Here is a 23,022-nt window from a genome sequence, read left to right on the forward strand (position 1 = left end):
TTTCTCATAACAAGCCAGACTCTCACACACCCATGAATGTGCATGCACACACTATACACAATCAGCAGAAAATACATATTGAGTCACACAGACATGTTTAGGTGTCTATCTCATAGGTGACTGTTCTATCTATATAAGCACCTTGCTAAGTGACTGCATCAGATGGTCCTGCAGTACATCATCCAGACAGAGCCGCTCCAAAACCTGACACATCAACTTGTCGTGTCCCTCCCTGTCTACATACCTGTGCTGTGTATCAAAACACCCTTTAGTTTATTTGAAAGCCCTCATGTGTCTTTTCCTGGCTCCACCTAGACAGGTTTGGTGTTACCAGGTACCTATTTCAGAATCAGTGTCGGGAAGTGTGTCCCGAAGGCTTCTATCAGTCTGCAAGGATGCGCTGTGACCCCTGTCCTGCAGACTGCACCGTCTGCGCCGCAGCAGATCACTGCTTACAGTGCAGTCCAGGACACATGCTCAGACATGACCACTGTGTCCCACTGGAGTGCAGCACAGGTGAGAGATGATGCTTGACAACTACCGTATCATTCACTACACAAACATTTACAGACAGTTGTGAAAAAAATATTGCTTTTGTTGATTCCACAGAAACAATATGATTTCAACATAAAACGTGTAAACAATTGTAAGATTTTGTTTATCTGACAAATGCTGTGGAAATGCTCAATACGGAAAAACATGTCAGGCACATTAGGTCTCTGAAGGCTAACTGTAGCTTAAAAAAACATCTTTAAAAAAATGATTAAAAGGAATTAAAAAATTCTATGGAACTCCAAATGTGTTTTTTTTCCTTAGAATAGGTTTTACAAAGAAACTGGCAAAAAAAAAACACTAAAAGTGAATATTAATTTAAAAAAATGTCTCAACTGTTGAATAAGTAAACACACTGGTTAGGTAAATCCTGCTTATATTATTCATGTATAACTCATTTTCTGCCTATGCCAAGATAAATTGAATATTACCAAAAAATGAACCAAAGCTACCGACCCTTTCTGCTCAGCACTACTCTCTGCCTTCCACATAAATTACAATATAATTTTTGATTTTTGTTTAAAAAATAAAATAAATATTTTTCCCCTGTTCGTATTTTCTCAACTTACAGGATTACCGTGCCAAACTTTTGGCGCATGACAACACACTCAATTTTCTTTAATGCTTTTAAAATAATAAGCAGCCCTGAATGGCCTTTTCTGGGTCTTATTGTGACAGTCACATATCAATGTGGGTCAAAGAATACAAAAAACAGGGACTTAAAATAACCTTTTACTTAAAGACAAAACTTGTTTGGACTAAGCAGAACTTTAAAATCTGGACGAGATAAAAAAAAAACCTTCAGGCAAAAAAAGAAAAACGTTTAAAAATGTTTTTTTTTTCTATCCTATGTCTTGATAAAACACATGTTGACTAGTATGTTTCATAATTGTGTGCACAGTTTCACATTTGTGAAGCTTTTTATTCATTTATTTAACCAATGAGCCATTTTTTTAAACTTAAAAAGTTACTTATAATGCATGAAGCATCAGATTTTTCTTTTCTTTTAGTAGAACGGAATGTTTTAACAGTTGTGTTGTACAGGATAATTTAATATACATCCAGTTGTAAAGATATAAATAGAATGAGGATCTGCAGAGAGCATGTTTGGATTGAAAATGTTGAGAATGATGAGTGAAACCTAAAAAATTTTTATAGTGTCAGGCAGGCGTGTGTTAACATGCCCTGCAGACAGCTGGAAACCTGCGATGCAGATATTTGTTATTCACTTGTGCTTCTCTCTTCTCCTCACAACTATCTAAGTTATAATTAATCACACTGTGCCTAATTATAACGGTAGGATGGAGTTATGGACATCGGCCATCACCTTTAGATGTTTAAATAGGATTTACTATGTTTAAATGTAATGATGCAGATTTTTTTTTTTACTTTTTAACTTCTAAATTTTATTTCACTTACCAAAATATTGTCGTTCATCAGGAGAAGCTTCACATGTGGAGAGTGAGGCGTGTTTTCCCTGCGATGACGGCTGTGAGAAATGTAAACTCAGTAAGTGGAATCCATTTTTTGTGCCAATCTCTCATAAACAAACCTTGAAGACAGGGACAGCTGCATATCCTTCACTGTATCTCAATTTTTTTATTTTTGTTTTTTTATTTTTTCGCCACAAATTAGCAAAAAAAGAAAAAGCTGATATTTTCTCTAAAATTTAAATGAACATTTTCTTTCTGAGTGGAATTTGTGACATCACAAAAGGTGATGTGATTCCAGGTATGAGCTGGAGAAGAATGACATGTTATAACATACTGACTTCACACAGATTGTGTAAACAGACTTGCATTTGGACTTGGAGGTTTACGACCACACATCTGGGTAGAAGTGCAACGTCACCAAATTTTAAAATCTTTGCATTTGCTCCCAGTTCGATTGATTTTAGCCCACAGAGTATCAAATGTGCTCTTTGTGTTGAAGTGGAATTGAATGAGATCTTATCCCCCGGCCTGACAGCTAGTGATAAAAATGCTGCAGCCTCTTCTGGGTACTTTTGTCTCTTTCAAAATTAATTCAGCCCATCTTTTAACTGAGCATAATTTTTAGGCCTCTTAATCCTCCAAGCAGTGAAATGGCTGGATTAGTTCATGTTTAATGTGGCCTTGAAATATGGTTTCAGGTTAAATCTTCACTGCTGGTAAATTTGCTTGATGAAAGAAAACTGCTTGTTTCCAACTTACGGTATACACTTTTAGGGATGTAGTTTTGTGTTTTTGTGGAGGTTGCTGTTGTGGAACTGTGGAACAGAGACAGATGTGTGTTTTTGACCCCTAAAGGGAGATAATCCAGCTGCTCTTTGAAGGTCACATGTCAGAATCTCCAAAGCTGATCAAAGTGATCCTCTATGTTCAGTGAGGAATCATCTGCATCCTGATTAGAGGGCTCGATCCCGGGATGACGAAACCCTTGTCTGTTAGGCACCAGCAGTCTTTGGGTCTTTCAGGTTTCCACCTGGCTGATCGTCTGCAGGAGACTATGCATTATGATCATGCCGTTTTTGTTTCATTTTCAGTAGTTTCTGCGGAGTGGCAGTGGTTCATAAGAAATTTGTGGGCGGGACGTGAAGTATGCCTGCCTTGATTTCCCATCATCCCTTTGTTTCAACTCTCTCCTACAAATTTACAGACCTTAACAACCCCAGCTTAGCCTTACCTGAAAAAGTGGCAAGCAATTTTGGAGCTATCCAGCCGTATGAATTTGAGCGAGATGCCAGCTCAGACTAGGAAAACAAAGACAAACAGGGATCTGTTTTTCTTCAAGTGGATGCATCAGAATGAAGCTGAGCAGAGAACCTGTGGCACGCCGACTGTTGCACCTAATCACAGTTACAAGCTTTTTTTAAACTGCATTTTTTTAGTAAAGATATACTCAGAAATGCAATTTTGAGCTATGTGTCCTCCATTATGAAAAAAATGTTACGAGGACATGTTAAAAACACCAAAACTGCTATTTTCATTGGAGTGGGTCTTAAAGGTTTTTTGGGTTGGGGAGCACATTTTTAAAACAGGTCAGATTTACTTTGAATGAGACTGAATCACCTTAAGGAGCGATCCTGTGTCCAGTGAGTGCTGGAATGGTGTCTAACTTGTGGTCACATGTTCACCATAAGTGCATAAGTATCTGCACATTCCACAAGTGAACATTTCAGGATGTGTACGCCAGCTGAAACCCCCCTCTGCTCCAGACTGCACGGTTAATATTTATGCGGGCGCTATTCTGTCTCTCACACAGACACAGCCTGCAGGCATGATTTCCAGCGCCTGGCTCTCTTCTTTTATACCTTTGTCCCAACCCACCCTTCCTTTCTCCCACCCTTTTCTCTGTGGGAGTAATTGCTTTCACAGGTAGTGGCTTGTCGACTGTGCTTAAGTGCAAAGCAGTGCAGTGTTAAGTTGTGGATACTCCAAAAAGACAGCAAGAGGAATGAGAGGTTGATGTTTGGGGTGGGTGGAGAGCTGGAGGGGGACAAATGTCCCAAGGGAAAGTCTACACAAGTGTCTTCTAAAGCCACCGTTTACCTTCTCTCCCTCCCGTCTGCCCCCTTCCCGGTTTCTTTTCCACTTACTTGTGCGCTCTGTCCTTGGGGATGTTTTGACATCTTTGGGCAGTGGCATGACAGCGTGGCTCTTCCTCACTTTCCAGCTCTATGGTTAGGGTTGACAGCAGGAATTAATTAGGCTGAAGGAAAATGAGCTTCTCCCTTTGGTGCGTCTCCAAAAGAAACTCTCAATAAATATCTTGTTAGCATTCACTCTGGTGCTATTTTTGGGGGTCTTTTTTAACAAACACTTTAAACCTATTCATTTGATAAGAAACCCACTTGCAGTGCACATCTAGATTTGAACCTAAAGCTGTTTACAGATACAGACATTTTTAATAGATGGATGGTTTCCAAGTTAAATATGTCTTTTCCTCTGTAATGATTACACTCAGTTGAGGAGTTAAATCAGGGTGACACTGAACTGAGCAAAAGTGTGTATGAATGGAGTGCCCCCTGCTGGTGAAAACTTAAATCTGAAGTTTAGGAGGCTTTTTTTTAATTTCAACTGTCTTTCTTTTGGTCACCACAGATGATTCAGGAAATCAGGAACAGAAAACAGTTTGTCTCCAATGTGAAGAAGGCTACTATCAGTAAGTCTCACATTATGTTAAAATAAAGCAGAAAATGTAATATTATTAAATAGTATGATCAATTATTTTCTTGGCTGTGTTTCTAGTTTGCATGGATTTTTCTCACATTTTATTTACTCTTTACACATTTGCCTCCTAACCCAGCTAAAAGTACTCATTTTGACTTTTTCTGTCAGGTTAGGCCCTGATTGTCATCAGTCCTGTCCAGATAGGACCTACAGTGACCATAACAACATGGTGTGTGCTCCATGTCCAGATGAACACTGTGCAGTCTGCGACCAGTCCCAGTGCTACTGGTGTGATGAGGCGTTCTTTGTCTTTGGTAATTGCTGAACCATTTAAACCTTTACACAAGTAATAAAAACTGGGGGAATAAAGTGGTTGTTGTTGTCATATTATATGACAAAAAAATGACTTTGTAATATCAGAAATGATAAAATATCATTTTCTCTGGGTTTAGATGGGGAGTGTGTAAAACACTGTGAGGAAGGTTACTTTGTGGATGAGGAGGGTCGGGAGTGCGAGCCCTGCCACCGCAGCTGTCATACCTGCGGAGGGCCACAATATGATGACTGCGACTCGTGCAAAGACGGGTTTGTGCTGCAAAACGGGGAATGTCAAGAGGACAAACGCTTTGCTGCCTGTCCAGAAAATCACTTCAAAAACGGTATGACCCCCCCCACAATCAGGCCTTTTAATGTTGTTGATTAACTGTTTTCAGGACTTTTTTTATTTTTATACACGAGTTGTAAACTGGGGTCCTTTTATTCCAGATCAGGGGCAATGTGAACAGTGTCACTCTTCTTGTAAGACGTGCTTTGCTGCAGGGATGGAGGACTGCAGCAGCTGCCACTCAGGTACACTGCACCGCCTGTAAAAGCCGAAAATGTAAAGCCTTATATTTCACAGTTAGAACCTATTTTTTTCTCTGTTTCCTGTAGGCTATTTTATGACTTCTCGACAGACTTGTTTGTCTCAGTGTCCAAGCGGTACTTTTGCCAACAAGACATCTGGCCAGTGTAAAGACTGTTTGGAGGGGTGTGTGGTTTGTCACAGCAGCCAAGTATGCCAGCAGTGTCGCAGCGGACTTTATCGTCAAGATGGGGCATGTGTGGTTGAGTGTCAGAGGTGCTTCTCTTATTGGCTCATTACTTGATTTATTCTCACATAAACAGCAAACAAAGGCGCTTAAACCTCGTTCTGACTCTTTTTAAGAGGGTTTCCTGAGGGTGATGGATGTCAGCCGTGTGCCCCGGCGTGCAGCTCCTGCATAAAGAGTCCCACCCACTGTTTGAGCTGTGAGAAGGACTTGTTATTGCTGGACCACTCTTGCATTTCTCGCTGCCCAGAGGGATATTATGCCAACAGCACAGAATGTCACCCGTGCCCAGCTCACTGCAGCGAGTGCAATCAGGATGGTTTGTGTAAAAGTAAGTGCACTTAAAAAAAAAAAGAATAGGTTCCAAGTTTCTAACATATTTTATTGCTAAAAAACAAAGGAGAAGGAAAGTAAAAGTACATGCAGAGAAAACACTTGAACTAATTTAGAACAAAATCTGAAAAAAAGTAAAAATAATTCCATTCTCAGAAGTTTGTGAATTGATATAAAGAAACTTAAAAATGTCTAATAAAAAAAACCTATCAATCAAACTGTTACTACATTGATAAGCATTAATAAAGGACAGCTCTCTTTTTTCTTAATAAAGAAATGAATCAAAGAAATGTCACACTGTTTGCTCTCAGCCCTCTGCTGGAAATGTCTTCTCAATGTTTTCCTCCTGCAGCCAGACAGGATGTGTCATGCAAAGGGTTAACCAGGTGTTCATCTTCCTGACGGCTTGAAGCTCTTGTAAGCTCAGGATAGGTAGTAATTGCTTTACCATCATAATCTGGATCTTCTAAACAGCATTAAAAGATCAAAACATAACTATTGTCACTACTGTATTTTTCAATGTGACTGGGTGATTAAAAAGTCTAAAATAAGAACTAAAGATACACACAAATAAAAGCCTGTTATACTAAATATCAGAATGAGCCGTGGGGCTTAAACAATGAATTTGTAATCTAGCAAGAGATAGCAAGAAATGTATCATTTTCTTGCTATGTGTAATTATTTAGTATTTTGGCATTTTGTTTTTTTTGTCTCTTCCAGACTGTGCACATTACTTTTTCCTCCATGAGGGAGAATGCGTGGACGATTGTCCTGCAGGGTATTTTTCCACTGAGAACGAGTGTGTGGGTTGCCATGTGGACTGTGCTTCCTGTGATGGACCTGGCTTTGATGACTGTAGCCTGTGTCGGAACCCGAAGGCTGTCCTTTACCACGGGGAATGTCTTCCTAAGTGTCCTGACAGCTCTTACTATGAGAAGACGACAACAGAATGCAAAGGTATTGCTTTCCTTTCTCATTTGGATCATTTACAGGACTTCCTTTGACTTCCTTTAGATTTTCTAACAGTTTGTTGACTTTCTACAGATTGTGACAAGTCGTGTCTGACCTGCTCAGGCCACGAACCATCTGACTGCCTCAGCTGCGATGCCAAAAAACACAAAGATGCCAGTGGACACTGTGTGTGGGACAGTCAGTGTTCTCCCGGCTCATACCTGGACCAGAATGGAGAGTGCCGACAATGCCACCCTCTCTGCCAAAACTGTTCTGGCCCCAACAGAGGCCACTGTCTCAGCTGCAAGACACCACGCCTCCTACTGAGTGAGTCCAGGTGAAAGCAGTGTTGACTGTAAACATTCAAAGACTGCTAAATTACATCTTTGCTCTATGACATGTCTACCAGACAACACCTGTGTGAAATCTTGTCCTCTGGGTTACTATGCTGAGAAAAACACTGAGCTTTCTTGTGAGCTTTGTCACTTTGGCTGCGAGTCCTGTGTTGGCCGTCACAGTCAACAGTGTGTCACCTGCAAAACTGGGTTTTTCAAGCATGGCGGAAGCTGTGTCGAAACCTGTCCTCAGAGGTAATGCTGCACACATCAGAAGGCCTTCAAAAGATATTATGTCAACTAACTTTCATTATTTCTTGTCTTCAGTCATTTTAAAAATATGAACACCATGGCTTGCCAGCAATGTGATCCCTCCTGCAGGCAGTGTTCAGGTCCCGGAAACCAAAACTGCCTGAAGTGCAGAAACGGCTTCGTTTTCCTGAAAAAGGAGGGGCGATGTCTTCAGAGTTGCCCTGAAGGCTATTTTGTTGACAGACAATCCGTCTGCCATAAATGTCACCCGACTTGCAAAACCTGCAACCGTAAATTAAATTTTTTGTTTCATTTTTGGGCGTCCTGAGAGAAATCTGTTTACAGACGTGATAGAATAGTGTGTGTAACATTAATGAAATGTGCTTGCATCTTTTTAAAATTGCACTTTAAAGTCCAAATGGATGAAACTCATTCATTCCAGATCCATAGGAAATTAAAAAAAGACTTCTAAATGATAAAAAATCAATTTCAGTCTTTTCCCATGCTTTTAAATATTTAGCCAGCAGAGGGTGCTGTATCCCTTTCAGAATTGTGTGTGTAGTGAAAGCTCCTGAACTGGTTTAGACAGTTGGCATCTTACGCAAACCAGTCACTATTATTCGTCTTATGTAAACTCTAAAAGGATTTTAAAAAGGCAAGCTGACATAAGGGTAATGCTGGATGATGACTGTTCCGTTTGTCATTTAAAAAGAAGTCTACTTTCTGTATCCAAGGGGAAGGAGGTGTGGCATGTCTCTCCTGTTATGATGGCTTCACATTTCTCAGTGGTATCTGTGAAAACCCATGTTTCCTCGGCTTTTATCCTGACCCAAAGGTGATGTTTTTTTCTTTTTTTTAAATCTTTCACTATTGCATCATGGATATAAAACATGCTAAAGTTGTTGCCACAGATATAGGCACTTTTTGAGTTATGCTCTTAAACCGAAATCAGGCATGTCCAAAGTCTGGCACGTGGGCCAAATGCAGCCTGTGTTTAAATTTCCCCCGGCCCACAGACTCCTGTCATAAAATCAATAATGTGCGGCCCCCCAGCACTCTCTAAAACTGTGTGTACAATTTCTTGATTGTTATTGGCTAAATGACGCTTATAGCCATTGTAAGCCTGAGGCAACAACCTGTGGCTACTTGACCTTCAGAGCCAAATGAAAAGAACAGATTTGTTTGTTTCTGTGATCAAAACCCAGTTGTTTATACTACTGAATAAGATAACTATTTGTGTTATTTTCTTGTTCACATGATATAACGTTATAAGTTTACAGTGAGCATTTAATCGTAAATATTATAATAACATATAAGAACTCAGACGGATTTTTTCTTGATTTTATTTCTGGTCTTCAAATTAGAAATTCGCAGTAATTTTGGTAAAAAATGTATTTAGATGTATTTCTATTTTTTGAGAAAAAATGAAAAAGTATCCCATTTGAATAAAATGTCATAAAGTAGCTCATTAGCATTTAATTAAAAAAAATGCTGGTCAAGTGGTTGGCCCTCACACATTTTCATCTCTGGAAACCCCTGATTTAAATGAAAAATTGCAAACTAATAAACTCTCACTTTTCTTTTTTGGTGGTGTTGTTGCTCCAGGATTCCAAAAGTGATCAAACTAAGTGCAAAGCTTGTGACCCATCCTGTGAGGCGTGTCGAGGGCCCAGCATGTGGGACTGCTCGGTGTGTTCTGCAGCCCACATGATGGCTGAAGATGGCCGATGCCTGAGATGCTGTGGACACGACACCCTTCGCAACGATGAACCTTTACCCAGAGAATGCTGTGACTGCAAAGCCTCTCAAAGTAAAGATCCTGGCCAAGTTTTGCTGGTTTTATTACTGTATTTATTAACCCACAAGTCAAAAATTAATTAGTATTTTTAACCCTTGTACTATCCTAGGCACTTTAACATTGGGAGTTGGGTCATGTAGACCCACTAGACAGTGCGCTGAACCTTTTTTCTTCAATTATTTGTGAACCTCACTGGTGTCCATGGATTACATGAAACATTTCCACCTTTATCCACCATTGTCATGGTAGGGAGAACACGTCAATGTAAGGGTGGGGTCATCTAAGATAGCACAAAGGTTAAAAAACAGCCACATCAAAAGAGAGATGAACAGGAAATTTATACTATAAAACTATAATCAGTAGCTTTAAAGTAACATATTAAACTAAGTAAATTTGATCGTCACACTTTGTTTATGAGGTTAATTTTACAACCTCTATAAACTAAACCTGTATTGTATTTGTGAAGTTGTAAAAAAAAAGCTAGATCAGATCATATTTAAAGTCAGGTTATCTGCAGTATTTAAATGACGAGGGGGTACTCCCTGATGACTGCATAACTACAGCTAATGTGGTCAGACAGACAGGTAGGACTGTACTTGGTGTCTCTTTAGGAAAGAAAGTTGATGAGGAGGCTTGGCAGTGGAATGAGGAGGTGCAGGAGTGTATAAGGAGTAAGAAGCTTGCTAAGAAGAGGTGGGACACTCAGAAAACTGAGGAGAGGGGTAGGGAGATGCAGCGTAAGGTTAAAGTAGAGGTGTCAAAGGTTAAACAAGGGGCTTAGGATGAAATGGATGCTAGGTTGGGTAGTAAAGAGCTGCAGGTTAGGGTGGTTAAGGATAGGAATGGTGATGTAATGACAGGTCTGTAAAGTGTAAAGGACAGATGGAAAGAATACTTTGAAGGGTTGATGAATGAAGAAAATTAGAGGACTGTTGTGGAGCAGGAAGTAGCAAAGATTAGTAAGGCTGTGTCCTCGGTCAAGACACTTCACCCTCCCTGCCTCCAGTGTGGCTCCACTGGTGTGTGAATGCATATGAATGTCCCGGTGATGTTTAGAGGGGCCGTAGGCGCATACTGGCAGCCACGCCTCTGTCAGTCTGCCCCAGGGCAGCTGTGGCTACATCAGTTGCATACCATCAAAATGAAATACTTACCAAGTGTGAATAAGGAGTGAATTAATAATGGACACATTGTAAGTGCTTTGAGCGTCTGGAAAAGCGCAGATAAATCCAGTACATTATTAAGAGTGGAAAGGCACTTGGTCCCGATGAAACACCTGTGGAGGTATGGAAGTGTCTAGAAAAGATGGCAGTGGAGGATTTGGCTAGGTTGTTTAATGGGACCCTAGGTGGTGAGAAGATGCCTAAGGAATGGAGCAGAAGTGTGATGGTGCCCATTTTTTTAGAATAAGGGAGATGTACAGAGTTGTGTCAACTGCAGAGGAATAAAGCTGATGGACCATACATGGAAGTTATGGAAAAGGGTAGTTGAAGCTAGACTAAGAGCAGCGGGGAGGATTTGTGAGGTTACTTAGTAACTAAAAACTTTTCATTAAATTACTTTTTGCAGTAGTCAGGGCCATTGCCCTTTGATTTTTATTTTTTATTTATTTTATTTTATTGAAATCTAATCATTACAAAACTCTCGCAGACACAACCACACAATGATGCAAGGCACAGCTCTTCACAAAAAAACAAAAAATAAAAAAAAACAAAAACGTATGCATATATAGAAATATAGAAATCTTTCAGCATAAATCCTTTGATTTTTTTAACTCTGCCTCCTCGATTACTACATTAATGTACTTACTGTAAGTATAAACAGCCAACATTGTTCATTCCTTAGTTAGACAATAACCCAAATCACAAAGCCAGAAAGCTTGTGGTTTTTGGGTTAGCATGCAGAGAAAATACTCCTGTCAGTAGCTTTGTGTCTAACTTATTTGTAAAACACTTAAAGGAGAGGAAATTATGTTGTTTCCATCTGCAATTTATCTGAAAACGTCTTGTGTTGAGGTCTCTTCAAATCTCTCACTTCCTTTTAAAAGCGGTAAAGTAAAGTAGAACCCTTCAGTCAGAGATTCTGTGCATAAGTTCAAGTCACTAACATGTTAAACTGGCCCTTCATTTTAGACCTGCATGGACATAAACATTATCTTTTTACTCATACGTGAACATCTATCCAAAAAAAAAAACTCATTTCCCAGGTATAAAGGTTGTTCTTGTCTGTGTCTAGCTATGCAAACAAAGCTCTACGTAAAGTCACAGATGGAGTGAGTGCAGTTAATGATTAAAATGGAGTCAAAGTGTGTGTGTGTTTTAAGTATCACACAATTTTTATCTGTAATTTTGACTTTTTAGATCATTTGGTTTAATTTTTCCAGAAAGTTTTCTTCTGAACTTAAAGACGTGTTGCAACAACCGCTCTTGCTCTCTTCCCCCCCTTACAATGAAAGTTGTGAAATTCTATACTAATTTTGCAACTCTTTTTTTATTCCGTTGAACAACTATAAATGTCTCAACACAACTGGCTGTCTTGTTTACTCTTCAGCAGACAAAAACTCTTCTCAAGTTTCAAGCCCAACAATTTCAAGACACAGACTGACCAAATAGTGGATACTGTTAAAAATATATTTTTCCAAATTCATTAAAAAAAGAGATTTATTTATCTCTCCAAAAGCTACTTTTTAACCTAGGAACTAAAAAGTACTAATCTATGTACTTTAAAGCAAATGTTTACTTGTAAAATATCCAATGTGGTTAAAAAATTATCAACCTTTGCATTTTAATATGCAGTGTAATTGCAAAACCCTTATTGTTGAAAAAAGAAACATGTTCATGTTTCCAAAGAAAGTTTTTTTCTGTTTGAAGGCTAACTTCAATTTTTTTTTTACATTTTTTAAGTTAATTTGAGTAAACCACATAGGAGCTAATCTTTTGAAGCGAGACTAAAATAAAAAACAAATAAATAAAAAATTTTCACTAAAGGAAATGTCACAACTGATTCAGTTGAATTGCAATTTCTTTACAGGAGGTTTGACCTGTTAAACAGGTTGGTCTCCCAGCCAAAGAAACAGGAAGTAGGTGTAAAGTTAATATTTTATCACAAAGAGTGGAGTTAGCTCTATGTAAAGTCAATCAATGTAAGGGCTAACAAAAAACTGTCAGTTTCTCATCTTTCATCTCCTATAAAACAGAAATAGTTGACATTAAACCAGAAGCAAACATTCAACAGAATATTAATTATTTTTTATTGATACTTTAGGGAGTCAGTGGATCCACTTTGAAGTCAAGAGAATTTTCTTTTATAAAAGGTGTATAGTTTTCTTTTTCACCTTTTTAGTTTTAAAACACATAACTTTATTTAAGAACACAAGACTGCATTAATCTAAATACTTCATGACCTTTTTGTGAGATACTTTTCAGAAAATCTACAGACCAACATCTTTATCTATGGTTGATTCATTTAGTGAGATCCTGATCTCAGGATTTTGCTGACAGCATTTCCTTATTTTAAGTCAACATGGCAGATTGCTTAATCACATTTATCAGCTTCTTGCCCTCTGCTTTTTTTTTTTTTTTTTAGTAACTAACTTTAAGTCACACCACAGACTTTGAAGTAGTTCAGTATAATCTTAGAATAAACCATTAAAAAAAATAAAATTAGAGTCCAGATTACAAACAAAGCCTTGCTTTTTTAGGGTAAATTCAGGTAGACTGGTCAATGATGTCTGGCTGTGAACAAGGCATTCATGGCATTGATTTTTACACCCAAATGATGTTTTTTTTGTTCTTTTCAGTGGAATGTATCCTGGGTGTCAACTTTGTGATGGTGGCCGATGAATTAGAAAGTAAAGCCAAACTCTTTGTCACGGTTTGGATTTTTGTTATCCTCTTTTTGGGGGTAGCGCTCTTCCTCTTCCTCAGTGCTCGATCTAAGTTAGCCACCAGGCCCAAAACCAAAGCTGGAGGGTACGAGAGATTAGACACCAACGGAGGACCGACGCCACAACCCACCACTTCTTCACTCAAGGACTACGACGACAAAATCGCTCAACTTCAAGACGGGGTTGAAGAAGATGACGATGAGGACATTGTTTACATGACAAAAGACGGAACAGTGTACCGGAAGTTTAAGTATGGCTTACTGGACGAGGATGACAATGATCTTGAGTATGATGATGAAAGTTACACACTCACTTAGAACTAAATATCAAAAATAATTCATCTTTACAGGATTTCTTTTTAATATGTTTTCATAAATTACAGGGATTTTTGGTTTGAAAGCAAATCCGATGAGTGGTATAAACCCCCCAGAATTTGTAGCCGTTTGCAAACAAGACAAAATAAAATGTTCCATTTTATTATGTACCAACTTACATTATGTCAAAACTAAACCTTAATCCTTTAGATTGTGGATGTTTTACCTTCTTCAAAAGTAATACACTCCGCTTTGTGAGGTTGTAAACACTGTGGGGGTCAGGGGAGACTGCAGCTGTAATAAGGTGTAATAGAATGGTCAGTCAGACATTGATATTAAACACAAGTGGTTATGATTTAAATAAAAGTTAGAAGTTGTTTGTTTATATAAGATCAAGAGGACTTAATCACCTCAAGCATACACTCCACTGTTCATGTTGATGCACATCAATGCAGCAGCTATACCATTTTGATTTGACATGTGAAGTTTTTCATTACATGTTAATTGGCGTAAGACTACTTACTGTGCTTTCAAAGGTGAAAATAAAATCTATTTTTGTACAAGCATAATTAACAAATGATGCCTTTTAGACTCTTAAAGAAACATTTGTTGAATAATAAAGGGATAAAAGAAGAAGAATTTTAACTGCAAAGAACATTAGTGGCTTTAACCAAATTTTGGAAGTTACTGAGGATTTCTGAGGAGTGTTTCTTTGTAAATTGTAAATCATTGTGTTTTTGCTGTAATGTTTAATGCTGATTTCTTCATTTAAAAAAGTGAAATGATTGTTTCAACATTTGTCAAATCTTTTTCCTCTCTCCTTTGCTTTTCCTTTATTATTTTTATTTGCTTTTTATTAGTTTAATTAACAAGTTCAAAATTCTATAGTACGGATTTGTAACAGTCTAATGCATCTTCTTGCTTCTTTAAATATCTAAATTATATGTAGTTAAATTTGAAATATGTGTTGGCAGGGAATACCTCCAGAATTAGGGAGTGGAAAAGGCTGAATAATCTTCCAGCAGTCATCACTTCAACTCAAACAGTTGTGTGACCAGCTTGGGTTGCTCTACCAGAGTTACCAACAACACCAGATACGTGTATTAGCTGGTTGAAGAATGGGGAAGGCAAGAGACAGTTAACCAAAAAAAGCTATGATCGTTCATTATACTTTTAAAGATAAAAATGACAGAATCCGAGACAAAAAAATTTACTTTTTAAAGCTTGTATTTGCACATTGCAGAAGCGAACACTTGAAAATTCAAAAATGTAGATGAGCATTTAGTGGTGAAATATTTTAATATGACCACATGAGAAAAAACTATTTTTGTCTTGTTTTTCCTTCAAAAACAAACCTTTACCTGGCACCTAAAAATAAATTGACAAACAGGAAGTTGATTGAAATTTTATTACATAAAATTGTGTAAACTGATTAATGGGAGGTCTTCAGTCTGTGTAAAGCAAATGCATGAGACTGAAGATCAAACATGCTCCTGCAGTCCTTGGATGTAGTAACGTTTAGGATCTTAAATCCTAAAATCTATGACAGGTTTGACAAAGCAACAAATCCTTACTGAGCTTCAGTTTAAACGAAATGATAAGCAATCAAAGCCAAGTGCTTCATCTAAGAGAACCATTAAAAATTCCATGAACATTTTTTAAAAGGTCTGCTGCATAAATGGTTTACAAAGACAGATACACATCCAAAGTTTAAAAACATAATGTAGTATTTGATCAGATTGTTTTGACAGAGGCTCACATATTTTTAACTTGATGGGACTTTATTGGATCATTTCTGACCAACATAGACAGACTTCAAATATATCATTGCTTCTTAATGCAATCAAAGTTGCCTGCATATTCTGGCATATCTTCCAGTTATCTACAACATATCAACTGAACATGATGATAAGACACCAAGGTGCCAAGACACACATTCTGATTCAATTCAAAGGCTTCTCAACAGGATAAAAAACAAAGCCTGGTTGAGTACGGACTTCTATTGTACTGCAGTGTTTGCTGTACCACAACTCAAAGTTTCCTTAAATCCTGACAATGGAAGTCTGCTTCTAACCCCATGCCTGCACGGGGATTTCTTCTGTGCAATCCAGCAGGAAAAAAACCAAACAATGTCAGTTTATTTTTTATTCCAAATTTCAGCATAAAATTAAATGCAAGGAAAGGGCATGGGCGTTTTCCTTTCATAGTTAAAGACCTTGAAACTATTTAGCAGTTGTGGTCTCTTTTCATTTGTGAGATCTGAACAAAAATAGCAGCATCTGAACCTGCTTTACAGCATCTTCAGAGCTTCATCTAACTGGAAAACAGAATGAAACCAGTTTAAAAAGAAAATTAAAATGACTTGATGTGAGCTGTGATACAACTTCAGTGCACAAAGATTTGTTTGTGCACAAGGCTTTAAAGCTCCATTCCCAGCTCTGGTCTACTACAGGAGAGTGTTAATGTTGTAATAAATAAGGATTTAAAGGGATATTTGTAATTAAAAAAAAAATGAAAAGAAGAAAAAAAAAAAACTTTTCAGTTTCTTAGAGAAAAACCCCAGAACAAGTTAGACTGTCTAAGATGAGTAAACCCAGCAGCATTGAGTTTTCGGTCTATCTGGATCCTCTGACTGAACACTTCAAAATGAAACGGCCATTGTTTGTCATTTAGATGGTTTAAAAAAAATGCTTTTATACTTACAATAGGCGCCATGACATTCATAGAAGAGGTCAGGTGTGCTCACACGTACAATCAGAGTTAGTGGCTGTCAGGAAGAGTTTCTCATGAACATATTTTGAATATATTCTGCTCTGCTTTTGGGATTGTACAGCCATAACAACAGCTGACAGCCTTCAGAACGAGGTCGTGCTGAAAGCAACATTTGTATGGGAACACATGCAATGTGTGGCTCTCACAGCCAGCCTGTCAGTGACCGTTTACTATGGTTTCCGATGTGGATGGGGTGGTGGAGGGGACTGCAGACGAACTGGCAGCGCTGATGAAGAAGTTGTCCTCTTTGAGTTTGTGATGCTCTGGAAGCTCAAGCTTTAATTTGGCCTCTTCAATGTCGCCATTGATTGCAACAATTAGAGCCTCTGTTAGGACAGGTCAGAAGTTTAGGAAATGTTTACCAAAAGTTAAGAAGGATGATTGAAAATATTACTTTGGTTGAAGATTATAAAGACATAGAAAAACATACCAAGTGAGTCAAAAGTCCTCTCTGGACGGATGTAGCCAACCATGACGACTCTGAGAATCTGCCCATAAAAGTCTTCTTTGAATTCGTGAATCACATGAGTCTCCTAAAAGCAAAAGATCGATTGAATGAAACCAAAAGGAAAACGGCAACATAACATTTGTACTGTCCTTATTAATACTTTGTGGCAGCACATGCGCTTTTCATGCGATTAGACCACATGTGTCAAACTCAAGGCCCGGGGGCCGAATGTGGCCCTCCATGTCATTTGATGTGGCCCGCGAGAGCATATGCGTTTTTAATCAAATTTGGTGTTCACTTCTTCATATCTAGGGGGAATCAGACTTGAAATATCGGATTGGGCATCTATACATTAGGACTTAAACACTGTCAATATAACCTAACCTGACAGAATCAAATTTAAAAGGATTTATGCTCAAGTAACAAGCAAATATATGTTTTCTATGCAACTGTAATTGTCCCTTTAAAAATTTATAATAAATAAATAAATAAATGAGTTATTTAACATTAAGGAGTATTTCCATTTATTTTTCACTACATTTAGTTACATGTACAAGTTATATTTGGCCCTTTGAGGACAACCACTATGCTGATGTGGCCCTCAGTGAAAATGAGTTTGACACCCCTGGATTAGAGAATCAGCAGACATGAACCACAATTAAATTGCTTTCAGCTGTCTCAATGATGTAGCTTTTTTCTACAAGTCTCATAATAATATCCACTTTGTTTAAAACCAAAATCTAACTTTAATGAGCAGTCACACATCAACATTTTTTTAATTAAATCTGTATCATCTGCAGGCTTTTTAAAGGAATCTTGGTTGTCCTTAACACACAGTGGATTTTCCATAGCACCAATTTAACTATAATATATTGATTTCCCCTTAACTGCCAAATCAGAAGCCAAAAGGTTTTGACAAATTACAGCCTCGGCAAGATTCGGCATTTCTTTCTTTGAGCTTTTACTTTGTTAAACATCTGTATGGATGACATTGAACAATAAAATAAAGTTTTTTTTTTAAATACAAGTCATTATCAGTATTTTTGCTTTTAATTTTGACTTTGTAAGAAAAGGAAAACAAAGAATATTTTGTTTTTTAAAAGAGTAGTTTGGGACAAAAGAATATAGCCAAATTTGGAGCTATAAACCGCTTCAAGATTCAAAAGTTCCTGTTTTACAGAGTGAAATTTGGATTTCTTTAGTTGATATGGGGGGAAAATGGGCATGTGAGCTCACCAACACTCTTTTAGAACCGTGGCCCGTCCAAGACTGTGAGGAAATTTGGCTCATTTTGTACTTACCATAGATTTCTTGGTATTTTTGTAGTAGGGGTTCCAGCCGATGCTCATCACCATTTTGTAAACATCTCCATTACCAACACAGGCCCAGCCATAATAAATCCCTGTGCTGATATCTGCTGGAAGGTTGTCCACCACAGAGTCTGGAAAGTTAGCTGTGGATCAAACAAAACTGGGGTCAAGAAGAACTGATCTCACTAAGCAGTTAGGATGAAACAATCCATGGATTTAGTTGATTCTTCACAAATGAGTTTAAAACAAATTTAAGATTTATTTTTCTATATGTGTAAGAGGAACCGTCAAGCTCTGATAAACTAAGCTTTTTAATAAAGTAAATAAAGACATAAGGGCACAAGGTTATAATTTCTAAACTTTTAAGTGCAAAATAAGAGAGTAACTTTATTTTGATAGGGACGATTATTGCGAAATTCTTCTTACATTGTTGGCACATTTATAATTTACACAGTTGATTATACAGTTGCAGACTAGAAAATTTTTAATAGAAAATTAAAAACATCCATATTTTCTGAAATCAAACCTGAAGTGTGTGCAGTCCAGTTCGAACTACTCTTATTGGTAACTCTTCAATTGCGTAACTATGATCACCATATGTGTCCTCACCTGTCTGGCTCAATTCCAGTACATGAAAGTTACAATAGCACGACATCAAATTTCCAAAGAAAATCACAACACTTATTTATATCTGTATATATATATATTTAGGCTACGTTATTTTCTGACAATACTTTTTTATTTTTCGCACCAGAAGCGCATCTGCGTAAAAAACAGGTTAAAAGCTAAAGTAGCTTAACAATCTCATGACAACAGTTTATCAACGTACCCGTGGGGATGCCAAGTTCTTTACTCCCCCTTCCGAATCCTCGAACGACCTCTCCTCGGCAGAAATACGGCAGACTCTTCATGGTGTATCCCCCCAAAAAACAGCTGGCTTCGATGGAAGCTACAGAATGACCTCGAACGCCACAATGACGTCGAACTTCTAAATGACTATATTACAATAAACAGCTAAAAAAACAAACTACTACCAAATGACCGTCTGTTTTTGTAGTTGACTGCGTCCTTAGTTTTAACTGCCTGATTGGCTTGTGTAAACAGTTTAAAGAGGAACCAGCGCAAGGATGGTAAAAGTTCACGAGCTACGCTAGCAATGCTAACTACTAGCTTAAGAGACAAATACCGTTGTGAACTATGTAGATCTTGGCGTAGCGTTCAAATTGTGAGAAGAAAAATGAGCTCACGAATTGTAAGTCTTCACAGGAAATTCGAGGCAAAACCTTACGTTTTTTGAAAAGCCGGTAACGTTACATGTGTAGAACTATGACACGTTCTGCGTCGGCACTGATGTCATCGACCAACCAGGAAATCTTGTGTTGCCTTCAGGCGTCTGTAGAATATGTAGGAAAATTGACATACGTTTAAATTATGAATTTAAAAGAAAATGTACAGAGGCATAGGATACAGAAAGTTTTCGCATACTTTTTTTAAATGAACTTAATAATATTAATTATTATTATGATAATAATATGCACTTGATAACTTAATAATATTTATTTGTGGTAACTTTGCTAAGCTTCAACTTGACACCAACAAATAATGCAACCACAAACAAAGCACTTAACATAATTTAACAATATAAAACGATCAAGGTGAGTTTTGAGTGTATTTGGGAATAATCTTTAAGGGGGTAATTGTCTTAATAAGTAATTAAAATGTGATTAAGGAGAAATGGTTTAACCAACAGTGTGACATTTTTTGTAAACAAATGTTGCTGAAAGCAGCCAGCCTGCTTTCTGAGCCAATGTTCAGGGTTTACCTTGATAACAGGTAGGATAAGCTCCAGAAGTTTCCTGTGATTTTGAGTAAAACATCACTTAGGTGGGGAATAAGTTAATAATTTATTTCAACCTGCTGAAAAAATGAAAACAAAGTTTTGATTTTTTTTAAAGAAGTGAAACACCTATAAAGCAGCATGGAACAAAATAACAAAATGATAAGTAAAATTTAAGTAAACATGTCACCTTGCTTCATATTGGGGCATATTTAAGCAATTATGTAACAAGGTCTGGGAACTTTGATTTTTTTTTAAATGTAATAGTGATAGCCAACAGAAGGATCTACAAAGTCATTGTATTCTGTTCCCAATATTTTGAAAAAATAAAAATAAAACATAGTTTTCTGTTTTACACAATTTTCTGCACTATTATACAAATGCATTCCATAAAAACATAAAATATAAATAGTTGAATTCTTTTCTTTAATATTTTGACTGACAGGTGAAGTGTTTTGATGAACATTACAGATCTGTTTTGTCTTTTTAGGTGGGACAACTTGCAGAATCAGTGACTGACAAATACTGTTATGTCCTACTTTGACTACCTAAATAATGTAGTCTTATACTGTACACATTCTTAATTTTTCGTGCCACATTTAGTTGTGGATTTAATTTAGGACAATTTCCAAAGTCTACTGATTTTATTTCATGTTAAGTCAAGCACAGACATGTCTCTGAAATGTTCCAAAGCTTAAAATACTGGGATCTACAAGAGTGTTAAGTAAGAAAAGTTTTAAAATAAATATCCAAATGAGGTTATGTTGTCAGTTAAACAATATTACCACTCCTAAGTTGAGCAGTTGTAGTGTTCTTGGGCGAAAAGAAAGAGAGAAACAAACAAACAAACAAACAACAAAATAGTAATTAAAACAAAGAAGTCTGTGGGTTTTCTTAGTGTGGAAATATAGATTTGGCAAAACATTAAAATATGCATGTTGGAGGTTTAAAACGGGAAGAAAAACATAAAGTATCGAGGTTGGAGCTTTTTCCAGTTGACATGGCGGAATCAATAAAAAGGCATGCTGTGGTTTAACTGAAACTATAGTAGTTCTGCTAATTGACCAAGGAAAAAATTTTCCAAAGCGAAATAACTACCCTCCCAAAAAAAATCAAATGCAGTGACTTTCCAATATTTTAAAGAGTGCAATAATTTTTTCACAATTGCCTATATTGGTTTGCAACATTTCCTCCTTAATAATAATAATTTGTTTATTGAAAACCACAATTTTTTTTAATTATGTAATCTTTCCCTCATTTTATTCGATGACCTTAAAACTATGCAGGATTTTAAAAAAACTGTTACATTTTAATTGTTATTGTGCATGCCTACAAACTATAGTAGGTCTCACTCTGTGTGCAACATACCACCGAGCTCTACTCTTTAAACTGTGTGCTCCTAAAGAAAGAAACCAGACACCATCCCTGATTTTCATTTGGGGATATTTATTTATTCAATTTATTTCAGTGTTATTTATTGTCTATCTGCTGTTTATTTTTAAAGCTTTGATAACAGGGTATATTCCCCTTTGTAGGATCAATAAAGAACTATTCTATTCTATTCTATTCTATTTTGGTCTACTCTATTCTATTTGACAGCCAGTAACTGCAGTCGTGGTGACTCGTGGTTAGTGCTATTGTTTTAAAAATTGTGTGCACACTCAGGACAGAATTTATTTGTCCTTGTTATGGGTTTTATGTTAACATTAGATTTATTGAGACTTTGGTCCTGTTACCCAGGTCCAGGAAAGTGAGCTAGACCCTGGGAACTTACAGATTCATAGAGCGTCAAAGAGCTGGGCTTGTAGGGGGCTCTTGGTAGCCCAGTTAAAACTCTTTGAACTACCATACACATCCAACTCACACATCCCAGTGCACTCACATTATCTATATTACATGCACATTGCACTTCTGTTTTTGACAAACCAAAAAAAATGTTTTCTAAAAACTCACAATCATGCCAACTGAATCATTAGAATATTCAGCGTTGGAGCTGTGCAGATAACAAAATAACTCAACATAGGGAGGAAAAGGTAAGGCTTTAAATTTTGATATAGTCTTTCAGATTGGGCGTTGTATGATTTACCTGGAGTCTTCAAGAATGCATATCTTGTTTACTCACCTGTGATCCCCGCAGAAGGGCTAAAGTGGGTGATCAAATCAGTATAGGGGGAGTTCTGTTGTGCTGATTGGATAGACACAATGCAATGGACTGGACTGGCACACCATCCAGGGTGTACCCTTGTTTGACAGTGGCTGGCATAGGCTCCAGCAACCATGTAACCCCAAGACAGATTAGAGGGGTTTAGAAAACGGATGGATCCATAAACCCATGTAATCATTGTATACAATGGATTGTTTTTTTTTCTTTAGGTAGGACTTTCCTCTGGTGTGGATGAGCAGAAGACTTTATAAATGTCTGTTTGAGTAAAAGCCTTTTCATCCAAGTTTCAGTGACACATTTTTTTCTCAGTTTTAAATTCCCTTTTTGATTGAAACTTCCTTCATAAAAGTAACACATTAAGGCTTCTCCCTGGTGTAGACGATTAAAAGCGGCTCCGAATTCCATTTTTGTTTGAAGGTCTTTTAATAAACGTCAAACCTTGTAAGAATTCTCTCAAGTGTGGACACGTAGATGCTGATTCAGATTTCCTTTTTCACTGAATGCCTTTTTGCAAATGTAAAACATGTAGGACTTCTCCTCATTGTGGACACTGAGATGCTGCTTTGAGCTTGCAACTTGATTTTTCTTTTTAAACTTATTGCAAAGGGAAATCTAATCTTCAGGATGGCTAGTTTTCGACTTGATGCTAGTTAATTCCAAAATTTTCTCATAGTAATATATTTAGCTTCCCTTCTGAGGCTTTTTTTCTTTGTCTTGTCCATTTTGATTGTCTGCCAATGGAATTATTTCCCCTCAAAAGTCACTTCTGCTTTCAGCAGAACCTCTGTGGTTCAGCTTTGAAAGGAAACAAAACAAATAGTCTGGAGA

At 37.3% G+C, this 23,022-nt stretch overlaps 2 protein-coding genes across 2 annotated transcripts; one reads left to right on the plus strand and one right to left on the minus strand.

The window, feature by feature from the left end:
• Positions 1–8,367: 8,367 nt before the first annotated feature.
• Positions 8,368–14,457, plus strand: LOC144994594 (proprotein convertase subtilisin/kexin type 5-like). The gene is made up of 3 exons (XM_078953062.1): positions 8,368–8,500; positions 9,271–9,475; positions 13,263–14,457. The coding sequence occupies exons 2-3, from the start codon at positions 9,340–9,342 to the stop codon at positions 13,664–13,666; spliced, it is 540 nt and encodes a 179-aa protein (XP_078809188.1). The 5' UTR covers positions 8,368–8,500; positions 9,271–9,339; the 3' UTR covers positions 13,667–14,457.
• Positions 14,458–15,056: 599 nt separating this feature from the next.
• rfk (riboflavin kinase) lies at positions 15,057–19,603 on the minus strand. Its single transcript, XM_004072347.5, has 4 exons — positions 19,023–19,603; positions 18,185–18,336; positions 16,866–16,968; positions 15,057–16,761 (listed from the first exon to the last, which is right to left on the minus strand). The coding sequence occupies exons 1-4, from the start codon at positions 19,102–19,104 to the stop codon at positions 16,592–16,594; spliced, it is 507 nt and encodes a 168-aa protein (XP_004072395.1). The 5' UTR covers positions 19,105–19,603; the 3' UTR covers positions 15,057–16,591.
• Between the last annotated feature and the right edge of the window lie 3,419 nt (positions 19,604–23,022).

This window comes from Oryzias latipes, chromosome 9, assembly GCF_053564925.1.
Source record: "Oryzias latipes strain Hd-rR chromosome 9, Olatipes_Hd-rR_3.1".
Taxonomy (NCBI): domain Eukaryota; kingdom Metazoa; phylum Chordata; class Actinopteri; order Beloniformes; family Adrianichthyidae; genus Oryzias; species Oryzias latipes.